Below are 23899 nucleotides of genomic sequence, written 5' to 3' on the forward strand. Positions count from 1 at the left end.
AGAAATATGGAACCAATTTCCACTAAATTATGTGTAGGGGTGTGGTATGGGCCAAAATAAAAATACAGTTTTAAAGCAGATCCATCGCTTTTTTTTTTTTTTTTTTTTTAAACAATCATTTTGAAAATCCAAGCAAACATTCATTCTTCCCCTTTGTTTTTTGGACTGTTGTCAACCACTATTGTCTTGCCCTCATGATCACAGGTAAACTTTGAGCAAGAGATTACCTGTCAATTATAGGGTAAAATATTTGATTCTGTTACCTTCAATGAAGGCATGATCACAAATTCTTTTACATTTGCATTTCTGCCCTATATACAGAACATTACAATCAGCGTACACAAAAGCATGCTCACAAGAGTCATGGCACACTGGAGCCTATCCCAGCTGTTTTCGGGCCACATTGGTTACCATCAAATCAAAGGGCATACAAAGGTAAACAACCATTCACACTCATAAACACACCTAAGGACAATATAGAGTGTCCATTATACCAACCATGCATGTTTTAGGAATGTGGAAGAGAAACAGAGTACCTGGAGAAAAGTCACCTGGGCATGGTGAAAACATGCAAACTCCTCCATGCTGCCCATACACTTGGTTGATAGATTCTAAGTTCCCTGTAAAATCAAGGTGTCAGTGGTTGCTTGTCATTATTTTGCAACCAGTTGATGGAGTATCCACCTTGCCCACCTTTCATCAACCTGAATGAGGACAATTGTATAAAATAAAACTTGGGATACCTGGTATGCACATTTACTTCTTTTTTTAGCAGCGGTTGGATTGTGCCAAAATGGGAATAGTTCAGCATTAACCAACGTATTTAGCACAGTTTTAGTCAGCTGAGTTTTTCCGCAAAGTGAGGGACACACGACTCAAGGAAAAACTGAAGGTCTTGTAGGAGAAAAGATTGGCTCCGCCACACTCACAGAAAAAAAGTGGAAGTGGTCAGCGGTGCTCCGCTTTCCCGACGTACTGTAAACTGCACAAAAGCGACGCCCTTCCCTTTTGCCGGTGCACACAAATAAAGCATCCAGTTCCCTGTTCACCTCCATGATGAAACACTAGCGAATGAAGTGTGGTGAAATGCTTCTTTGGTGTTGGTTGTGAACGTAGCATTAATGTGAAATAAGTACCTGTTTTTGAAATAATTTAAAGATGCACAGTCCACAGTACCTGGATTTGACGTTGAAGAATGAAGGCCATAAATCATAGTGTATCAAAGTAAAATGACAAAAAAAAAAAAAAAAAAGTATACAGTAGCTTGTGATTCCAAGCTGGTGAATTTCATGTTAATTAACATGACTTGAGTTTAGAGGAATGCCACACTCTGGTAAGTGTTATTTGATAGTATGACAAGGGTCTGATAAGGCCATGTAAACAAGAATGTTTGTGCGTGTGTGCATGCGTGTGTGTGTGTGCGTGCGTGTGTGTGTTCGCGGGTGTGTGAGATACAGAGTGTTTTCTAACCAAAAGATATCTGCTTGTTAGTCTAACACTGACTTACATCTCCCGGTAGACACACACTAACATAGAGGAGGCGTTATTCATATACAATTCTCACAAATTTCCTTTGGTACATGATGGCAAGACACACAAGTGGGTTATTTTTATTTTGTGTTACAGCGGCGTTCTTTTCTGTTTCTGCATCTCCTCAGGTCTGCAACAACTCCCTCATACCTGGAGCTAAAGGTAAAACACGTATACAGGATGCTGTTAATGTGAGCCTTGCTTATGCATGACAACAAAAGGGTTAAAATAGTACACTTCCACCTAGGTTATTATAACTCTCAATAAACGGGGGCTACAGCGATGCAAATACTTTTTCATTTCAGACAAGGCTATTTAACAAGTTGACTTGTCTCTTCCAATTTGGTTTTGTTAATGTCTGTATGTGGTCAGAAGAAAGACGGAATGGAAAATTCCAAGGAAACACCAAGGATAATTTCTGAAGAGCTTTATAGGGTTGTTGATAAAGGTACCCAGCATGTAATGTCCTGTCATTTAACAGCGAGCTGACTGCTACCCCACAGATTTTTAGGAGGGAATGCCTTTCCATTTTACAACATCCAGTAGCCTATTCCCCTGCTGATTCAGACAGAGCTAATAAAACACACACCAGGCAAAGTCAAGCAGCATTTTTTTCCCACTTTTGTGCCAAGATGACGTGGAGAGAGTGAGTGAGGAAGTTAGAACCTGTTTGTGTGTGTGGTGGCACTGAAAAAGTCCCATTGAAACGGTGTGTATTTAGACAGCTGCCACTGAACTAAACTGATTATTTGAACAAGACTCCCTGACACAAATAACTGCCGAAGTATTATACGAGTGATCCGCAAAGTGAGTTTTGTGGTGCACACAGCCGTCACGCTTTGTCACTTTTCTTTCTCGGTGCCTCTTTTTCAAGCTTCATATTACCTCGTACTTTTACATAGATGTGCATGGCACCCTATTTTTAGATGGCCACAAGATGTAAGCAACGGAACACTGACTGTTAGGGATCAAATTGGGCTGTCAAAAATAAAGTATTAACTTAGAGATTAAATTTCATAAAAAGTTAAAAAAAAAAAACTGATTTACCTCAGTTATATTTACTTCGTGTGGAAGATGAACTCTGGGAACTTTGCAACTAACAGCAAAGATGGGTGTTTACACAAGATTTACTTTATAATGTTGTTTGGCGGCTTATTGGAGAAATAATGAGTGTTCTTTGTTCAATTAGTTGTACCCATCTCATCTTATACACCTACATATATTGAGCAAAATAGTATAATAATTACAAGTCCAAAGCACCAAAAGAAAGATATTTCACATTTAACTTTATTTTGATTCAAATATGTAGTGGTTAATTTGCTGTTTGAGTCTGGAAATAATTCCCTTTATTGTATTTCTTGATGCCTAAATTCTAAATCCTTGATGGTAAGCTACATTACACCATAAATAACCGCAATAATTGCCATCTAAGTAAAGCAGAGCCTGAATTACTTAGCTTACTGTGTACATTTCATTTTGGCGTACAGAAAAGAAAATCATTCTAAACTAATTAAGCCAATAAGCCTTCCAGAAGTAAGAGTCTTAATATGCCCCAGTTCAAAAATGTTTGTTGCTATCCTGCATTTGCCCAGCACCTAGGTTACAAAGTGTCCTTGGCAGTGACATCAGACATCCCATGTAGCCAAAACCTCTCTTGTACACCTCATTTTTGTTTTTAACTTCAAAAGATGATGTCATAATTAATAGGTCAATGGAACTTTTTGCTTAAAACAAGAAATAGGCCGTTTTTTTTAGACATTCAGAATAAAAAAAAACACATCCACAAAGGATTAAACTTACATTAGAACTTGCATACCATCACATCCCTCAATTTTGAATTCCAGATCAGTTATCAAGTATGTGCACACAAGAGAATTTTATATACACAATATGATAAATCCAATTTGTTTGGCGTAACCTCCTCTTCTTTTATCCTCTTCCTGTATGCAGGAGACCAAGGTACGATTGGATACGATGGAGATGAGGGCAGAATGGGAAAGGAAGGACCACCAGGACATCCAGGTAGCATGACTAGGATCATTTTTATCATTGTCTGCATTACCTTTGCCCTCCATATTGTAACCCATCCTGTTGAACAAAGGCAACAAGCCCCAAACAAAGTCACCACATTCCCTCTACAAACTGAAGACATTTCAAGTGAGAACGTTCTGTAAAAATAGAACCTCACTATCTCACTGAGGTCAAACATTCTTTTAATTGCAAGACAGCAGGAACAACGTTCAACACAATAGGCGCTTGTGAAATGGGTAGGTGTAAAATCCACATAGGTGATTCCCTGATTTGCAGCTGTCATCTATGGGTCTGATACGACCTCAGAAGGTATAAAAGGTACAAAAGCGCGCGCGCAGAGGGGACACATCTCGGGCAAGCGAGAGCAAGATGTTGAGCGAGAGAGAGGGGGCTACCGCAAGCGAGCAATCAGAGATTTTGAGCGAGCAATTTTTTTCTGTGCTCAAAATCCATCGTTGCCCACTCAAACGCTTATCATTTTGCGCTCAATAATTTTTTCTGAGCTCAAAATCTATTTTTGCTCACTCAGTTTTTTTCTGCACTCAACATCTGTTTTTGCTCGCTCAAAATCTTTCTTTGCTCGCTCGCGATTGTGGCACAAATATAATTCCATAGTGAACAAGACATCTTGAATTTTACCCCCCAAAATTTTAGGTTTTGATTGACAGATTATCAGAGAGGTATTCCATTAACAACATGCCTAAAACCATTGTAGTTACCTGATACTTTATAAAAGGTGCATGATTTGAGATCAACAATAGAGCTTTTCAAGTGAAAACATTATTTTAATGCTGCCCTTCTATTGGATCGCCAGTGACAACAGAGTAAAACACCAATAGACACACACAGACATTCGCGCAGACACACGATGACTGTCCACAAATCCTCAAGTAATCTCATAAATGTAAGTACTAAATGTAAATATTATTCAACTTGGAGTGACTTCAGTGCCGTGTAGTCGGCCATTATGGTTTCTGTGTGTACACTAACTTATTGTAGCACCAACGTAGCCTCCAACATCTTAACTGCAGAATGTCAAGAGCAGATGACGCATAAATTCCCCTTTTTAATTGAAGAGATTTTACAGGAAAACGTGGCTTAATTTGGGAATTTTAAGAGGGACTAAAGGAGAGCTAATGCCCTGGAAACAAAAACAATGCGTTGCTCTTGGTATATTAATGTCAACAAACAGTAGTGAACGCCCCCTCCATCCCCTCATTTAAGTTAAAACTCTCATTTGAGCTGTGAATTTGTTATTGTGGGAGTTAACTACCGTTATGTGGAAGCCAGCATTGAAGCAAACGTTGACAAATGAAAAATTTGGCTCAGTATACAAGAGTTAGACAACTGAAAAAGCAATATAAAATTCAGGCTTTTGTCGCAGTTTGGAATGTCCCTTCACCATCCATGTGATTGTATTTAACTAGCTCTAAGTGGTTTCAAATGGGCCTTCATAATGAAAAATGAGGCCTTTCACCTCTTTATCCCCGAGCAGCTGCATGGGGAATCCAGACGTTAAGCCAGTTGGAGGGTTTGGCCATTATAAAAAGCAACAGCAGCGATAGGAACAAGTGTTATCTGAAAGATGGATGAACAGTTTAACTGGCTAGTGTAAGCAGACAAAAAACAACATTTGTCAACTCTTAACACAACGAAGACAAAGCTACACATCCACTTTCTAAAAAAAGCAGAGAATCATAATACTGTATTCATTTTAAAACCATTTTAACTTATACATTTAGTACTACTTGTATTTAATAGATATTTTCTACTGTATTTTTATTCTACTGTATAATTTCAACAGCATTTCTTACACATCATCAAGAAGCAAATAAACTTGTAATTGTGTGTGTGAGGTTGTGTGCCACTTCTCTTTTAAAGCAACAGTCCTCTCCAATGTGTCACTTTCTATTTCAAAAATCATTAATTTCCAGTGGAATAGTTTCCTGAGGAAATAATCACAGCAGAAGGCCATGGCTTGGCTGTACTTTATATACACATGCACACACACGCACACACAAACACACACACACTTTAAACCCTTGAGTACGAAGTTGTTGGAATCTGTGGGTTTTGGTCAGAAAAAAAGGAGTTTTCCATGCAGAATATAACGAGGTTTGACTTAAATGTTTTTTTTTGTGTGTGTGTGCTGACATGGATAATTACTTACATTATTAAAATACAGCCATTTTCTCACTTCAAACTTAAAAGGAGAATTAATAACAACCTGCCAAACTGCAAATATCAAATTGAAAGATAGGATGAGATACTAGGGCACATGCTTTTGTCTGGCTCAAACAAATTCGGAGCAGCACCGATCTGGGTACCTCCATGAATATGGAAAAAAAAAAAAAAAAAACACCCCAATTAACTGCATTTACATGACTGTTAAAGGATGGCATGAAGCGATAATGTCTTCTTTGGTCCATGTCGCACCACTACCAGGGCCACTGTCTTTGTGACCATGCTCACACACAGAATTTTTTTTTTTTTCCAGATTATTCTGCCATTTTTGCAGTAGCATACACGCACTATTGTCATACTCATTGACAACTGCCAGTTATATGTTATAAATGGCACATTTACATTTAACCTAATTTAACAAAACACAATCATTTTGTTTAACCCTGACTCTACATGCCAAATTTGGCTGCCCCTCACTGAGGTTGCAATTGTTTGACCCAGGCCACCCCATAGAACAATGTCTTGCAGTGCCTCTGACCATTACACCAAGTTTTTTGTGGAAAAAAATTAAATTATCTTCACTAGGGTCGCCGGCTTGCTGGTGCCTGGCATTAGGCAGGGCACACCTTGAATTTGTTGCCAGCTTAATGAAGGGCACAGAGGGGTGAACAACCTTTTACGCACACAATCATAATCACAATTTAGTGTGTCCAATACACCTGCCACGCATGTTTTTGCGAGTGTGGGAGGAAGCCGGAGTGCCCAGAGAGAACCCATGCGAGTTCAGAGAGAAAATACAAACTCCACACAGGGAGGCCGGAGCCAGATGAAAATTAACTCGGGTCCCTTAACTGTGCTGTGGACATGCGAACCACGAAAATCACATATTAATGAAAGAAAATGTTGCCATATGTATTATTATTTTTATTATTATTGTTATTATTATTGCTCTTGTAAAATATCAGGAACAAAAAACACTGTGCCATCTTTTCTTTGCATGATGTGTTAACTTTTTTTTAAAGATGTTGAGAATATCTCTTCTGTTCTTTTTCTTTTCTTTTCACTCTTTTTCTGTATTGCCAGGAATGTCAGGGGAAGTGGGGCTCAAGGGTGATGTTGGTCACATTGGAAAGATGGGACCTAGTGGAGATCAAGGTATGACATCGATAAAGTCATTCATATATTCCACTCTAATACAGTACATATTCATTGCTTAATCATAGCTATAACCTATGTTACTTTTTGTAATTTATTATTGCAGGCATAATAACGTTTTGAAAGTGTCTGCAAAAATGTTGCAAGTTAAGAAAAAAACAAAAACGATAGACCGGACACTAACTGGCTGCCATATTAGGTAAGCGTTAACAGTCATGCACTACACTGGCTGTTTCCAAAATATGCCTTAACAAAGAATACTGCTGCATTGCAAAACATGTATCATGCCGCTTGGGCTGCAAGATGGCACCTGTCAAACGTGTTGGCCAGACACTGTTTAAATAGCCGCAGTTAGTACCAGGACATTTTCAAAATACCCCACCGACCAAGAATTACATTAGATTTTATCCCATTCGTTGTTTTTAAATTGGCCTGTGCTTTGTGGGCAGCTGCCTGTAACCTGAACCATGAGAGATTATCATGAATTCAGGATAATTAAAAACAAAAAATAAGGTCAATCTTTACATAATTTGTAATGGCATTATGTAGTTACCAAATATGATGTGTCTTTGTTTATATAAGTTCTAATGCCAGTCAATTTACAGGCAAAAGAATTAAATGTTCTTCCACTAGATGGCAGAAGGTACAAAAAACAAAAAAAAAAAACGGTGGAGCTACCGGTTTTGATCCCCATAACAGAATAGCCTTGTGTTTAAAAACAGGCCCAGATAATGATGAAAGACAATTTTAATGTAAATTTAAGTAGACCATTTCAATTCTCCAGGTGTTTTGCCTTGCAATTTTGTACCAAGCCCCCAAATTATTTATTTCATATTTATATATATTTTTTTTGTTGCATTTGCCATATAGTATTTTGTTTTCATATAGCCTAAAAATGCATTGTATTGTTTTTCAGAATATGGTTGTAGCTTATTCCCAGCCGAAAAGAAAATTTCAAAATGATCACTCCATCTGTTGTTTACCCCTGGGATGTCTCTTAGCTGTACCATTCCCATACGTACAATAGTTCAGTCAGGTGTTACGAAATCGTAATGAATGGACACAAACGATCATTTTTTGCACGTGTTATATTTTCTTAGTTTGAATGAAAAAGTTCCATGTGCCCCCTTTTCAACTTGAAGCGCCCCTTTTCAGTGGCCTCGAGCTACTAAATCAAATGTTTTATGTGAGTGTACTTAATATTGTGGCCACTGGGTGTCCTTTCCTAAGCTTCCACAGCACAACAGGAAAATACACAGCACATTAATGTTTGGAACTGTGCTCCCCTCTCACCTACCTCTGAGGTTACCACACTGAGGAACAAATCATGTCATGCTGTTGTGTTTTTCCTTTGCGGTTGATTGTTTTGTCTTTACGAGTGTTACGTTTGCCTTGTGAGCAATCACTTTTCTCTGTAAACGTAGGTTTAATAAATGCTTACAGGAAAAGTAGATTTGTAACACACAAACGGTGAGGTCACAGCTCATTAAACACCTTGAACAAAAGAGTTCATTGTAAGAAGCAGAGTTGCCTTTTAAGGTTAAAGGGTAGACCAACCAAAACCATGACTTTTATTGCCACAGGTAAGTTAGCAACTGGAGTGTCATCACATTATCATGTTTGAGTATGTTTATGTATTGTATGTTTGATTTTGACCAGGTAATTGGTAGATGAGATTAAGAAACATGTCCCTAACTGGTTAAGAATCACTAGTGCACAATTCTTGTGTGTCTCCTTTAAATCACCTGCATGGAGTCAAGATGGTTTTGCTTACACTGAAAAACTATATAAAATCATTTCAATGATGTACTGTTGACTTCACTGGTGAAATTCTAAAATTCTACATGTGTGATGTCACCATCTATTGGTGATATTCTATTAGTACAACCAAAAAACCTTGGAAAAATCCAGTTGGAGGTGGAATAGCAGAGTTACTGACATATTTTTTCATCTCTATTACTGTATTTCAGGGATTCTATAATTTTACACTTTCATTAGAAGACTGAAATATAATGGAATTGTATACGTGGGTGTCAGTGTATTTTACCTGGTTGGCTATCTATTACACCTGTTTGGCATTTCCCTGATAAACCTGCACTACTTAACGTCATGCATTGCTCTGTAGGGGACAAAGGAGATTCGGGCTCAGCTGGACCCACGGGTTTGAAGGGGAAAGCAGGTAAGCAGTGTGAAGCAGTTGACAGATGTGGTTGTGTTGAAATATTTGTCACCAATCATAATTGTGTTGTGGCAGAAGGCTCAGCAATAAAAGATGTTCTGCCCACAGTAAAGATATTCTGTATCATCAATTAGGCACAACATGTGACTGTGGAAGATACAGGAGGGTGGTTGGACAGATAGAGGTCAATTTGAGCAAGTTGAGGAATGCACTCAACATTGTCAAGAACAGTGAGTTTGTTCAACTTGATTTATTTGAATAAAATGTACCTGAGCCGCTTGTCATTCAAGGAGGTGCTGTTTTCCTATGCAGTAATATAAATGTACTCATTTCATTTCTCTACTCTTGTCCAGTCATGCTGGGCCTGATCGAGAGTGATGAGCACTACTACCTGTTGGTGAAGGAGGCCAAAAAGTTCAAGGAGGCTTCAACGAACTGCAAGCTGAGAGGCGGCATCTTGGCCATGCCGAATAATAGTGATAGTAACCGCCTTATAGCCGATTATATCAGTCAGTCTGGACTAACAAGGGTTTACATCGGAGTGCAGCTTGAAAACACAGGCACACTTTTAGTATGTACATAGTTCCTCCACATTCACTGTTGACAAAAAAATTACGAGGAAATAAAAATATTCTGTGGAAATTTGGTCACTCATTGTTTTTCTTTCGTTGTTCTTAAGGACGATGGACGAAACAGTTCCCAAGATGCAGATTCAAAATCACTCAAGGGCTTTACTGCATGGAGTCAAGATGAGGAGCTCGCTTCACCCGGGCAAAACGTGAGCTGTGTGGAGCTGCTCAGCACAGGGACATGGAGTCATGTGGAGTGTGACATGGCCATGTTTTTCATTTGTGAATTTCCAAAAAGTAAAATAAGAGGGAGGGGGGACATCCCCTCAAGCATGTTTAGTGACTGAACAGACTTTCGTGTATGTACAGTTCAATAAATTAGGTATTAGGCTTACGAGTGCCCATTTAAGTTTCACCTCAGATATATTGTATAATGTACTATATTCATTAAAAAAAAGTCAATGGTTTTCACTTTACTTTCACAACAGTTAATTCCCATAGATTATGGACCTCATGTATCAATAAATGCTAGAATTTTTGGGTGACTGAGTAAAATTTTCAGGACTGCGCTTAAGTGGAGCATAAGTCTAAAGGATTTCACAGAAGTATTTTGGAGATCCTCTAGGAGTATGGAAATAAAAATGAAACATTTCAGGGGAGGAGCGTCATATATCTAAGACCAGGAGAATAATTCTAGCTAAGCAAATAAAAAGATAATTAATATTAGCCTGTCATGATGACCAATTTAATATTACTTTTGTTATTGATTCACAACATAATTGAGGAATCATTTTCCTTAATCATGTAGGCACATGTGCACCAAAAGCTTCAAGAGAACTTCGAAGCAGTTATTGTGGCATGAGCAAAGATGTCTGACTCACAAGAGTGTAAACTCTAAAAAAAAAATAAAAAAAAGTTGGCAGAAAAAAAAAAAAAAATTGGAGACGGAAACCCCAAATGTGTGGTTTTTTTGTTTAAAACAAGCCAGAAAGTTGGTTATACATTTTGACCAATATTGGTTCTTGACCCAACTGTTTTTGGAGACCTATGTCTTTATAGGTGTTGAATTGATTTTGAATAATCTAAGATGTCATAAAACACCTATTTGTTTTGATATTACCATTTAACATTGTTTTAATGTACCTTTGAAATTTTGCTTTTATACAAGTACAGTATATCATATAATACTATGCGTTTCAAATGTTAATTTTGAATTTTCACAGTTTAAGTTCACTTTTATACATTCCCTTTAACCAGTATTTTGGAAGTGTTTTCACTCAGAACAGATTGTTCAGTCATAACTTACATTTACCAGGGTGGGTCATTTTAACTTTGGATAATATTATAGATATGCAAGTGTTTATAGGATGAGGGGGAGACGAAGGCCGAAGAAGGACCTTGGACGGCTGATCTTTTCGTCCACGTGGCCCGATCTGGACTGAAAACGGAGGGAGTGGATGATAACTACTATTTGGACAAATGTATACAGTAAAATACTTTGCCAGGGGATAACCAATGCCTTTAGTCTGCTTTGCGGGTTGAGGAGTACCAGGTTAGAGTCTTAGAAGCCAAAACAGCCCAGATCCTGATTTTTGTATATTTGCTAAACTCTGGATACAAAGACAAACTAAATTGATACTTCTTGCGCGAGTTATTATTGGTAATCCTTTAAAAAAAAAAAAAAAAAACATGCCTCTTGGGTCACCGCATAATTGCTAATTCATTTGGGCTCGATCCATGGTAACATGGAGACAAAATGCACAATTTCTAACAATTGGTAACATTTCCCCTCTAATTTTGTTGGTAATTGAAAATGTTTGGTTTGGCTTACTTTGTAAATTATGTTTTGCATACACTGTGTACATACGTATATTGTGTCATTTGGAGGGGGTTGGGGGTCATTAATCCTCCATGTGTATTTACTGTGTTTGTGTATAGTGTAAAGAACAAAGCTAAGATTAGGCCCCCCTGTCTAAACCTAGTGACCCCCTGCCTGTGATCGTGGGAAGATATACCTGTATAATTTTCTGATGGTAAGATTTTGGACGGTCCAGAGGACTTTGTTTTGAAGGTGAGATTTTTAACTGTTGAGTAAGGAGTGTAATATCATACATGAGAGCAATTTTTGCCCATGCGCAGAGTCTGTTGACTTCCTGTTATTGCAAAGGGAAATATGAATTTGCTGACAGTACTATAATGTTAACGATTCAGACCCAAATGTCCCAATTTTTTATAAGTTACTCATTCGAGATAAATACATTTCAGTTCGTCTCTAGAGATGACAGTTGACATCATATTATAAAAAACAAATAAAATACTCCATTCACTTTGGGTCATAACTTTGATACAGACTTCTCCTTTAAGTCTATCAAAAGGTGTGCCCATTCCTTTTTTCTTTTTTTTTTTATCTTCCCTGATTCAGCAGATGCCCAAACTTCCTCAAATACTCTTTGTTGCAACACTTGTGAAGAAAGAGGGTGTCAATACCACTCAGACACATGTCAGTGACATTTAACAACAAATTGGGGATGATTACAGGAGATGGTTGGGAGTTAATGGAATCTAAAACAAAATATGGAGGAAGATATTCAAAATCAGGTAAGAATAACCAGACCCTACTGTATATGCTGCGAGATAAGCAAACATTACCACTTAACATTGCTGATTTGCATTTCTTAATTGTAACGCAGTAATGTGGATTGGAGCTGTTGCGGTGTGTGTGGGGTTGCTCTATCTTCTGCTGCTGGTTGTCATCATCGCCATGATGGGCCAGTGTAAGTACATGTCTTGACATGATTTCTAGTCCAAGTAACGTTGTACTTATGTCATTGTTGGATGTACAAAAGCTCATAAACACTTGTTATTGATACCAGCATTCACCTGTGTTTTTTTTTTTTTTTTTATGATTCAAAATATGCTCATTCTGTTACAGGCATCGGATTTGGCTCTCCAAAAGACACTGACACACTGCCCATTGGTCTCACCATGTGTCCAAATCTAACCTCACAATGTTTTCAGTTGCAGGGCAAATATAACAATTTGTTAGAGAGCAATAAAAAGTTAGAGATTAATCTTTGTTCTCTGACTAAGGAGAAGGACACTGTGAAAGGTGAGCGCGACCGCCTTCAGAATGAGAAAGATTCTCTTCAGAACCAGCGAGACGTTCTAGAAAATGAGCGAAACGCCCTCCACAACGAACGGGACACTCTCAAAAATGAGCGGAACATGCTCCACAATGAACGTGACAGTCTCAAAAATGAACAAGGAACCTTCAAGACAGAGCTGGACACCCTCCAAAATGAGCAAGATGTCCTCAAAAATGAGCGAGACGCCCTTCAAGTTGAGCAAGGCGTCCTCAAAAATGAGGAAGAAAAGCTCAAACGTGAGCGGGACACCCTAAAGACAGAAAAAGATACCCTCCAACGTGAGCGGGACACCCTTCAAATTCAGCACGAAGTTCTCAAAAGTGAGCGGGACACGCTCAAGAATGATAAAAGTATCCTCCAAAGGGAGCACGAGGCTCTTAAAAATGAGCGAGACACCCTCAAGAATGAGAAAGACACCCTCCAAAAGGAACAAGAAGCTCTCATACGTGAGCGAGATGGCCTTAAAAGTGAGAAAGATACCCTCCAAACCGAGCGAGATAGTCTAAGGACACAGCGGGACACCCTCACGGTTGAGCGAGACCAACTGAGGTTGGTGTCCAGCAACCTGACCAAAGAGATGGAGGTACTGCAGAGCCGATTCAGCAAAGCGGTTGAAAGTCGAGACGGTTTAAAGGAGGAGGCTCGAGAGTTAAATCGGAACGGAGCAGGTGAGTACCATACAGTTAAAAACAAGTTGAAACTTGGTTATAAACATTCATCCTTCCTGCTTTGAGATTCTTGCTCACCACAATTTAAGTTTACATAAAAAACTGACCGAACACTGAAGCTTCACCATCCATTGAGAAGAAACAAATAAGACCTGTATCGCATGAAAGACTATTAGATGATTATTAACGATTCTCTCGGTTGATGCTTTTCATTTTGACATTAATCCTTAAATAGTGTGGCCATCTTTTTAAAATCCATCCATTAAATCAATCCATCCAAGTTTGCCCCCTTAATAACGGACATGGGTGAGTAAACTGAAAAGATCTGTTTGTCTGTCTATCGATCATCCATCCATCCATCCATACTGTTCTCTTGATGCCACTCATATATTGGCAATTGAGCTCATCAATTGTGTGAGTGCATTGCATTAAAATAGTAAACTTTTTGTGTTCCTTTTTAGAAAAACTTTGCCCGTCACAGTGGGTCAAATTCAAGGAGAAATGCTACTACGTCTCTGAGGAAGGACAAACTAAGTCATGGAAAATGAGTCGAAGAGACTGTCAAGACCGAGGAGGTGATTTGGTCATGGTCACCACGAAAGAGGAGCGGGATTTTCTCTCTGCATATTACGATCGAGTCTGGATTGGGCTTTCTGACTTGGAGCATGAGGGCAAGTGGAAGTGGGTGAATGGGAAGGAGCTAGACTTTGAAGGATTCTGGCAACAAGGGGAGCCTAATGATTCTGACAGTCTCGAGGACTGTGTGGAGCTGTCACATTCAGGGATGGGCTGGAATGACATGCCTTGTGGTGAATCTCTCTCTTGGATTTGTGAGGATTAAAATACGTGTGTCTGTTTGTGCATAGTGCTGCACTGCATGCTGCACTATCATCTGCACTATCAGGAAGTGATGAAAGTCGAAATAATCCAAGATCAAACTACAAACTATCACCACCACAACTGAATTTTAACATTTTTTACTGTTGTAAATATGAGCACTGTAGTTAACCACTGTGACTATAAACAAAACAAATAAACAGAAATACTGACCCAATTTTAGTGACTAACAGGTTTGTTTTTTTTGGAAATGTTGGGTTGGGTTAGGAACTTTCTATTTTGTATATTAAGCATTATGTACTCTCATTCAAGTGTAAAAAACAGTGTTGAGGTGTGAGGCTCTATTCTGAAGGCCTAAAATCATCAAAAGCATTGACCTGCATTTAAAAAACCTGTATAAATTTGTAAAATATTGTGTAAATATATATTTCCAACAGTCTTTTGTCTTCATTTAATTGCATGTGACTTGGCTTCACAGGCTACTGTCATTTGTAATTATTATTATTATTATTATTATTATTATTATTATTATTATTATTAATAATAATAATATCGTTATGTCCAATCATATTTCAGCTTCTTAGTGTTACGATGCCAGCATAAAATTCCCTTTGTCCTAATGCCAGGTTTGCACGCCAACACATTTTTTTATTTTTATTTTATGAAGATATGACATTTTAATTTCCAATGACATTTTAATTTCCAACTTCCGGGGTCCTTTGAAGGCGGAGGAGGTAAACACTTTTGTGTTTCCTGATTGGTAGAGAGTGATTCCAGAAAAAAATCATTGCACTGATTTTTGTATACTGTATATTGTATTGTTTTTGTTTGTATAGTATATATTTTAATAATGTATGCACACTATTGAACAACCAATTGAACTATTGAACACATTACTGTATTCTAATCACATTTTTACAGTATGTTGTTATTCATTTATGAGAAGACCCTGATCATGCCTAATAATTCTCACAATATTTGGGAAATATAGTATGTAACACTTACCTTCAAATTATTATAGCCATAATATTCCTACAAAATAATCTTCCATTATTGATTAACTAATTTTAGAACAGGTCCAACGGTCTTGGGTGACCCCTGGTTTGTGGAAGACAGTACTTGATTTAGTTTTGTCTTTTTAAACTGGAATTGTTATTTACTGGATTCGTTTCTCCTAATTTCAGAAGATAAAAAAGGTTAACAATGTGCTTCTCACATCTCTCATCCATTTTGTTTCCTTTGAAAATATAAGGCCATCAAGATTGTCTAGATTTGCCAAGTAAAGAGTCGAACTCTTAAAAACAATAACATGATAACATGTGATGGGCCCATGTAGTGTCCCTTGATTCACCACCCATCCTAATAAAAAGCCAGAATGCCCTCGCGGAGGTTATGTTAATATTGATTTTTGTATTCCAAATCCTGGCTAAACATTAACTGTGGCAGGCTGTTCCAACAAAATAGTAACAGCTTTAATTCTGCACTCAGTTTCTTGTTTGACTGCTCCTGCATTTAGTTAACTAGTAGCCACACCATTGTCCTTTCATTTGGCTTCATTTCTTCTCTTGTTCATTTATAAGTAATCCATTACTTCCGCTCGTTATGACCCAGCTCATCCTTATTTTCTTTCTTCAAAAAAGTAATAAGTTAGTGTTTTAACTGGACAATCAAGTGCAGACTTGTTGCCTTCAGATGTGATAGGAATTACAAAAAATAAAACAAAAAAAACATTTTTAATGTTACTATATTTTGATTCAACGAATTTTAATTTGAAACAAGAAATAGAGGCAATACAAAAAAGCATCACTGGAATTCAAAATCAGTCTAAGAAAGAAATGAATTCCTTACCGGCAATAAAACAATGAACTGAGCATGAATCATACTCAAAGGGGATAAACAGGAATAAGTCATACAGACTTTTGTAGTTGTAACCTCTATGACTACAGACATAAAGTTCAAAAGTTTGTTCAGTTCCAAATGATCTTTTTTGTTCTGTTTGCAAACTAAAACAAAACAATTAGCAATGATTTACCACAAAACATTATCTGTATGCTAATGTGCAATAAACAAAAGGAAATTAAAAACAATGCAGATCATCCTCCCCTTTCTGTGTCCACAGTATTTGGAGTTCAAAGATTTTCCAAATTAAGAGAAAAAAGTTCTTACATTGTCTTTTGAATATAAAGTTTCCTCTCTTTGTATGGGTTTACCCTGAAGGTAGTGTATAAAAAGCTGCCCGAAACATAATTTGGATCCTTTTCCAATTGATCAACTCTTGAAGTTTTAGCACTTTTGTTTCAATAAAAAGTGTTTTTTTTTTTTTTTTTATTCTGAACATTTGATGTAATCAACATCAATCATCAAACCAATGCCATTTGTGATATTGAGGCTTCCAGGATGTCTTTGAAAGCAGCGTAAAGGCTGCAAGGGAGTGGCCGGTGCACCTGTTCGACCTGTTCTGTCGGACACATGACACCAGAGGAATTTCTCCCGCGTCTCCTGTCCTTTTGTGCCTGTGGGTTCCCTGGGGGGTGAGATAGCCAGAGAGGAGGCCGAGAAAGAGCTGAGGGAGAGAGAGAGGCGGACGGAGAGATGTCGGAACCAGCCACCAATCCTGCTGCCACCACCTTTCCAGCGCCTACAATTTCCCTGCCTTTAGGATTGGAAGTTCTTAGGACTTACTCTGGGGCGCTTATCTGCTTCGAAATAGTAAGTGTTAATCAAGAACTCATGGGCTTGAAATAGTGGATGTTTTAGGGCAGAGTTGAGCAACCTCGCGGTCTCTCCTGACGACCTTTAGAACTGCAAGGTGATCTCATGCTCTATGACACCTTTGAGCTTTTCCTTATTTGTACTAGCTTTCCTTTATCTCCATGCTGGAATTGTGACTAGCAGGTTTTTGTAATGACATGTAAGTATATATTCCTTTATAGCATTGTTGCTTGTGTTAGAGGTGATCTTCTCAAATAACGTTTGATATCACCCATAAGAAAACATCTTAAAACTTCTTTGAGGCCATGTAAAAGTCACAATTTAAAGCTAAAAGAAAGAAACCTAGTTATAAATTAGAATTAAAATTATTGCAACTTACAGTTAAATATAAGTATAATATTCATTATCATTATATTTCTAGATTGTGGCCATAATTTATTGTTGACGTATGCCATTAATTGCATTTACCTGAGCAGCAAGATCATGTCCCATAGTACATTGAATTGCAGTTATGCTTCTGTGATTACCGTAATCTCACTTTTTTTTTTTGCCTTTGTCATTAGTAGCCTTCTGCAGAGGTATAAAAATAATTCAAAACCGCGCCCACCCTAGAAAACAAAGCACACTACTGTAGTTACATTCACCTTAGAAGCTTAAATGTCTGATGTGTCCCTTGATTCAGTAACTTCATACACAAGAATGGTTTAAACAGGTGTTGTTTGACTTTCGAAATGTAATTTTGGAGGAGGTCGATGTTCTGGCAAAATTGCATTATATAGTAATAGTTTTGAGTTGACAATAACTGCAGTGATTATGTTAAAGTACCCTTTACTAAAAGCAAGGTATATATGCCATTACGGGAGTATTTTGAAACACTGACTGAGAGAGTAAGTTGTTGACGTTCTGTGTTTGTATCTCTAGTTATTTGGTGGCTTAGTATGGATACTGGTGGCTTCCTCCAACGTGCCAGTCCCACTGCTTCAAGGCTGGGTGATGTTTGTGTCTGTAACTGCTTTCTTCCTCTCCTCTGCCTACCTCATCCTCCTCATCACCGGCCTGGCTGACCGCATCAGTATTGACTGGAACTTTTTGGTAGGTAGTATTTGAGTTTGTCATTAGCTTGTTTCTTCGAGAGGCCAGGTAATGTGTTATGCCTAAGCTCTTCAAAGATTGACTTAAGAACACACTAAATATACAGACATGTATGGAAAAAGTTGGACTGTTTTATGTTAACACATTTATTATGTTATCAAATCAGCAGAAGCTTTGATGCAAGTGTAAATCTGTTTAGAGTATTGTACAATGGGATACAGCACACAAGTTGCATAACTAACAATGGTTGATCATAAAAACTTCAGTTATGATGCTGCTACCACTTTAAAAAAAAAGAATCTTTCAAACTTTGTAAGTGTTTGAACTGACGGCCCAACACAGTTTAAATCGGAAGCGTCAAACTCATTTTATCTAACTGGCTACATGGAGGAAAATCTATCCACATGCAAGCCAGAGAAGTAACATCATATTATATATACTGTATATCTTAAAAAATAGTTAGCGTCAATATTATTTAGGTATCTTGCTATGTGCGCTGGCCTAGTCCCAATTCCTCGTGAATAACGGAGGTCGACTGTAAATACACTGTTGAAAATAATATCAAACAAAATAGATACAGTAAAATAACTTCCTTTTTGGTCCACTGTGTCCTAAATTCCCAATATAGCATTTTTCCTTTAATTGAATGAAATGAATGGGAAGTTTCTATGATCTTTTTCCCCCCTTGTTCCTAAAATACTTATTTTGTAAAAAAAAAACATATGATGAAATAAAATAAATAAATAAAATGAAACGTAAATATTCAGGAGAAGGAAAATGCCCCATTCAAAAGTTGCGGTAGTACAACTTTGCAAGTAATGCAGTCAAGCAAGCTTTTTTGCTCAAGTGTGGCAATTGCTCACTTTCACTTGTAAATTGCAGTGCTCACCTGGTTATAGCTTGCAAAAGTAAGGATTTTTGTCCACGTTAATGGTCGTTGTTTGCGCGGTCATGAGGAAAACTGCATAGGAGGACTGAGAGCGTTGTTAGCCTGGCGGCTAACATCACCTTGGGACTATGCAACTGTTAACAGTTCTGTGTAGGAAACCTGCAAAATATCAGTTTTCCTTTTGTTCAGTGCAAAATGGTGCTTCCTTGGCTCTCAAGGATTGGCCAGATTAATGGTATGATCATTCAAAATGCGCCACAAAAGCTCTCGTAACAATAGCGGTTTTCTTAGTAGTCATATGTCATCACAAGTCATTAATTAGGATTCCTACCAGGAGCTCCATTGTGGGAAAACTTCAAGTCTCATTTATTCTGACAAAGATGTAAAATGTGTGGGGTTGTGTGTGTGTGTATGCGTGTGTTTGTTTGGATATATTGGAGCAAATATTGTGTATTTATTCCAAATTTTTGTAAGCAAAGCCCAGGAACCAGTACAGTTTCTGTTAAGTTTGGCCTCTTAGCCGTGGTCATGGAACTAAGCTTTGCTCCCAGGAGAAGACAAGCATGTGTTGTTTGTTTTCATCAGAACAATGAGCGACATGGATGTTGAGCTCACATCAGAACACAACAAAGACCTCGCTGTTGTTGTCCCAACAGTCTCACAGAATTGACAACACAAACTCCCCTCTCACTCTTTTGTTTCCCTATGTAATATGATGACAACCCTTTATTTCAATTTTTTGTCCTCTCTTCTTTTTGTGGTGTGTGTATTGTTTTAGTGTGTGGAATTAATGACTACGCTGTACACACTAGAGTTGTCCTGTATGTTTATATAACCTTTACAATTTATTTTGAATTTGACACCCGAAATGTTTGGAAACTTCCTGTGTTTATAACCCTTACCAAGCACAAACCCAAGAAGATTTTGTTTTAATTCGAGGACCGCTATCCTGCATGGTTTTGGTCTTTCTGGCCTCTTAACACACCTGATTCAAAAGATCAGCATCGCTATCAAGCATCTTTTGAGTGTTATGACGAGCTGATTATTAGAATCATCTGCATTGGATAACGGAAACATAAAAAAAATGCAGGAAAGCGCGCCTTGAGGACCGGGTTTTGGCACCACTAGCTCATGCCCTTTTACCTACTTGGTGGTCTGATCTGATACTATATGGGTGCTATATACCATTGCTAATTTGAGCAGATTACCACAATTACCCAAATATAAGACATACTTTTATTCCCAAAAATTAAGGCCAAAAGTATCGGTCCATCCAATTAATGTTAACGGTATAACGATTAGAATTTTTTTAAGTTTCGGAACATTTAGGGAATATTGCATCCGTCAGCCACATAAGCGGAGTCAGGACATCTTCATGACGCTTTCTCGAATTGGAATACATTTGGTTTGAAATGACTGAAAATGACATTTGACTGCTGATTGATTACATTTGCATAAAAGTAAATGATGGGGTTGGTTGTAATTTTTTTCATTGGTTTGTACTCAGCAAGTACGTTAGCTGTGTTGCCCTGTGTGCCAGGATTTGGCCATGTTTTGGGTGAATTTCTTATTTTATTATTTAATTAAGTTATTTATTTATGTATTTATTTATTTTAGTTTATTATTATTAATTTGTAAGTATTAAGCCTTGAAGCCTTGTTTATATAGTTTGTTTAAAACAAGGGAAATAAAGACATGTTTGACCAAACATGATGAATAATCGTGATGAATAATTGTGATGTTAATATTGACCAAAATAATTAATAACGGTGGAGTCATAGCGGTGCCTTTATATCTAATCGAATTTGAAACTTTTCTCTCCTTCTAATTATTTATCCTGTTGTGTGATGTGTGTGAGTGAATTTTCTTTCTCAATCTCCTTGCAAAATGCTTAAGGCCAACAATGGTGAATCGATGTTTACAATACACATTACTCTCCTTCTAATTATTTATCCTGTGGTGTGATGTGTGTGAGTGAATTTTCTTTCTCAATCTCCTTGCAAAATGCTTAAGGCCAACAATGGTAAATCGATGTTTACAATACAAATCCTCATGTGTGGTCAATACCAGCTACAACTGATTTAAGGACTCCCTAACTGGCTCATGAGGTTGAGCAATGCTCGTATAGAGGAGCAACTGTTGTTGAGTAGTTGTATAAAGTGTCTCTCAAGTCATTCACTGCAAACAAAATGTGAACTTCGGATACAAGCAGGCCTTCCACTTATCTTTCAGGTCTTGTTGGCAATGTGAGTGCTGAGTACCATTTTCGTTCCTAACATGTTCTCTTCTTGACTTTCAGGATGTTTTTTACCATTTTGTAGCTTTGCTTTTTTATTTTGCTGCCTTTGTGCTGGAGGCAGCGACAACCGCAGCCAATGGAGGAGCCATCATCTCACCCCTGCCAAACAGCACAGGGACTGTAATGTGTATACACTACCCTCGGGGAAATGTATTCACTGTGCTGACTCGCAACCAATTCAATATTAACGTAGTGGCTACGGTGAGTGTAAATCTTTTTGCAAAGCCTTTCTTTTTTTGTTTGTCAGCATATGTATTGTTCATACTATTTAAACCCCTTTAACCTTTCCATAAAGTGTCTTCACTAACACAACGGCTATATTCATGTCATTTACAAGAGTAACAATACAATAATTGTTTTCCTCAAGCTCCCAAGTTGAGGCTCTTCGAGGGTCTGAGGTTTTTTTTTGTTGTTGTTTTTTTTTTGCTTTGTTTGTTTGGAGGAATCAATGCTTAGCTCGTGTAACCTGAATGTGATTATATTATTGATTTAATTATTATTAGATTATAAATAAACTAGACATGACCACATATTCGGGTTAGAAAAGGAGTAACGCAAGGGTCTTATTCAGGTTTTTCAAAACCCACATATGAATTTATTTGCAACAGTGTACATGTTTGAACAGCATTAAAAAAATATTGCCAATACAGTATTCAGATTTTAAAAGAATTCTTGACTGTATGTAAATGCGGGCATTCATAATGGCCATGCTGTAGAGGAAAATGAACATCATTCATACAGAGACCCAGCTCTTCAAGTTACCTTTGCCATTGTGCATGTACAAATTACATTAACTAATCATTTTGCAAAAACAATATATATGCATGCAAATTAGTTAATAGCTATAGTACTTAAATACAAAAGAATACCTATTGGAATAAATCACTCAGTGGTAGAAATTAGTGGTAGAAATTAACCTGTCAGTCAGTCAAGTTAATTTAGTCAAGTTAATTTCTATTAACAGACAACAAATGCTGTCATTGTTGATACAAGCACCGTATAACCGGAAGTGTGATGCAAGGATGTCACTGAGAGGAAAAGAAAGATTACTTTTAGTCAATGTGTGCAGTAAGAACACTTTCTGCTCAGGTTAAAGTGGGGAAACTAATCAGAAATGGAAATGGAAGAAATCTTGTTGGTACTATCAACAAATGAGATTAATAATATATATGTCCAGATTCATTTTAATTGCTAATCAGTTCAAAACACTGCCGGGCTGAATTTACAGTATTCATGGAAATAAAACAAACATTTTACAGGATTCACATCATGAAATATATAGTGATACTTTTATGGGTAGCTACCAGCACATAAAAAATTCTCATGAGACATTTGTGTGTTTTAATATCAGTCAAAATGTATTTCGGATTGTTAGCCTGCTGATACAGTTCTTTATTTAAAGTAAGGCTGATGTTTAATATAATTCTGGCCAACGGGTTCATTTACATTCTGTTTGTTTACGCTTACAGATATTTGCATTTGTGGTGACACTATGCTACAGCTGCAGTTTGGTGATGGCCTTCAGGAGATGGAGGATTTAAACTGAAACTCAAACTGATTTTGCACCTGTTGTCCAGCAACAGGGGAAACATAATGCAACAATACTGTTGTGTCATAATGCATGCTGCTGTTCAGTGTGGAGTGGAATATGCCCATCTCATGTATGATCAATTTGCGTCTTGATTTTCATTGTGATATTGGACTAGAATTACAGAACGTCCAATCACTATTCTGAGGTCATTAACCTCTCAAACATGTTTGAGAGGGGTCCTGAGTACAAAAGACAACATTGAAAAATGCTGACAGTGCAAATGGCATGTACGTTAGACATATTGTGACACCTGTGCTACTAGCTTTTTTCATTTACATTAGTCATGTTAGTGATGCTTATGCAACTTGTTTTTATTTTGTTTTCATATCAACACTGTCACTTCCTTATTCTTCTGGGTTCACATCCTCACTGAAAGTCATGTTTCCCAATTCCAGATTAACTAAACTCACTGAGTCATGCTACTTTTATTTCATCCGCAACAGAAACTTCGTATGCTTGAACATTTCCTTGAAAAGGCTCTGTAACACTGATGCAAAGAGAATGGAAACGTACTTCAGAATTAACGTGTTATTGAATTTTTAAATATATGCTATTGATATTGTATTTGAACTTCTAAATGCTCTTTTTTAAATTATGTCACTGTGTAGTTTGTCCTTAACAGATAGTATTAAAAAAAACAACAACCAATATTGATGTTTGAAAGAATTACATAAGTATTTGTTTTTATACGTATTAATACTTAATTACAGTAGTTGGCATCATTGTGTATCTTCTTAATATGAGGGATCGAACACTTAAGCCTACCAATATTTGAGTGTTTTAAATAATTTTAACATACCAATAACCTAAACTGTTATTTCAATGCATGTTAAAAGTTAATTTCCATTCAAAATAATGATACAATAATCCGTTTTGCATGCCTTGCCGCTTTATTATAATTAGTTAGAATAAGCGCAGGCAATCAGTTTGTATCGCAACAATAATTTATTACTAATTTTATATAAAATGTTTGATTGATTGTGCCTTTGTTACCATTTTAGTACATTCTGTTAAATA

The 23899-nt window shown here is 37.3% G+C and overlaps 3 protein-coding genes across 4 annotated transcripts; all 3 read left to right on the forward strand.

The window, feature by feature from the left end:
• The first annotated feature begins 1508 nt into the window (after positions 1 to 1508).
• On the forward strand, positions 1509 to 10186 carry LOC148426802 (collectin-10-like). Its single transcript, XM_088412015.1, has 7 exons — positions 1509 to 1692; positions 3481 to 3552; positions 6829 to 6900; positions 9026 to 9079; positions 9214 to 9309; positions 9433 to 9650; positions 9759 to 10186. Exons 1-7 carry the CDS (start codon positions 1581 to 1583, stop codon positions 9993 to 9995), a joined length of 861 nt encoding a protein of 286 aa, XP_088268141.1. The 5' UTR covers positions 1509 to 1580; the 3' UTR covers positions 9996 to 10186.
• On the forward strand, positions 9765 to 14516 carry LOC148426803 (uncharacterized). Of its 2 annotated transcripts, XM_088412014.1 has the most exons (5): positions 9765 to 9857; positions 12074 to 12246; positions 12339 to 12422; positions 12581 to 13462; positions 13924 to 14516. In XM_088412014.1, exons 2-5 carry the CDS (start codon positions 12147 to 12149, stop codon positions 14301 to 14303), a joined length of 1446 nt encoding a protein of 481 aa, XP_088268140.1. In that variant the 5' UTR covers positions 9765 to 9857; positions 12074 to 12146; the 3' UTR covers positions 14304 to 14516. The 2 variants fall into 2 exon arrangements, with proteins under 2 accessions (XP_088268140.1, XP_088268139.1); XM_088412013.1 differs by lacking the exon at positions 9765 to 9857 and having other exon boundaries at positions 11232 to 12246.
• A 2259-nt stretch (positions 14517 to 16775) lies between these two features.
• LOC148426804 (protein MAL2-like) lies at positions 16776 to 23446 on the forward strand. Its single transcript, XM_088410816.1, has 4 exons — positions 16776 to 17008; positions 17933 to 18103; positions 21292 to 21492; positions 22761 to 23446. Exons 1-4 carry the CDS (start codon positions 16892 to 16894, stop codon positions 22830 to 22832), a joined length of 561 nt encoding a protein of 186 aa, XP_088266942.1. The 5' UTR covers positions 16776 to 16891; the 3' UTR covers positions 22833 to 23446.
• Positions 23447 to 23899: the final 453 nt, after the last annotated feature.

Source organism: Hippichthys cyanospilos, chromosome 3 (assembly GCF_059441005.1).
Source record: "Hippichthys cyanospilos isolate Australia breed blue-spotted pipefish chromosome 3, RoL_Hcya_1.0, whole genome shotgun sequence".
Lineage (NCBI taxonomy): Eukaryota > Metazoa > Chordata > Actinopteri > Syngnathiformes > Syngnathidae > Hippichthys > Hippichthys cyanospilos.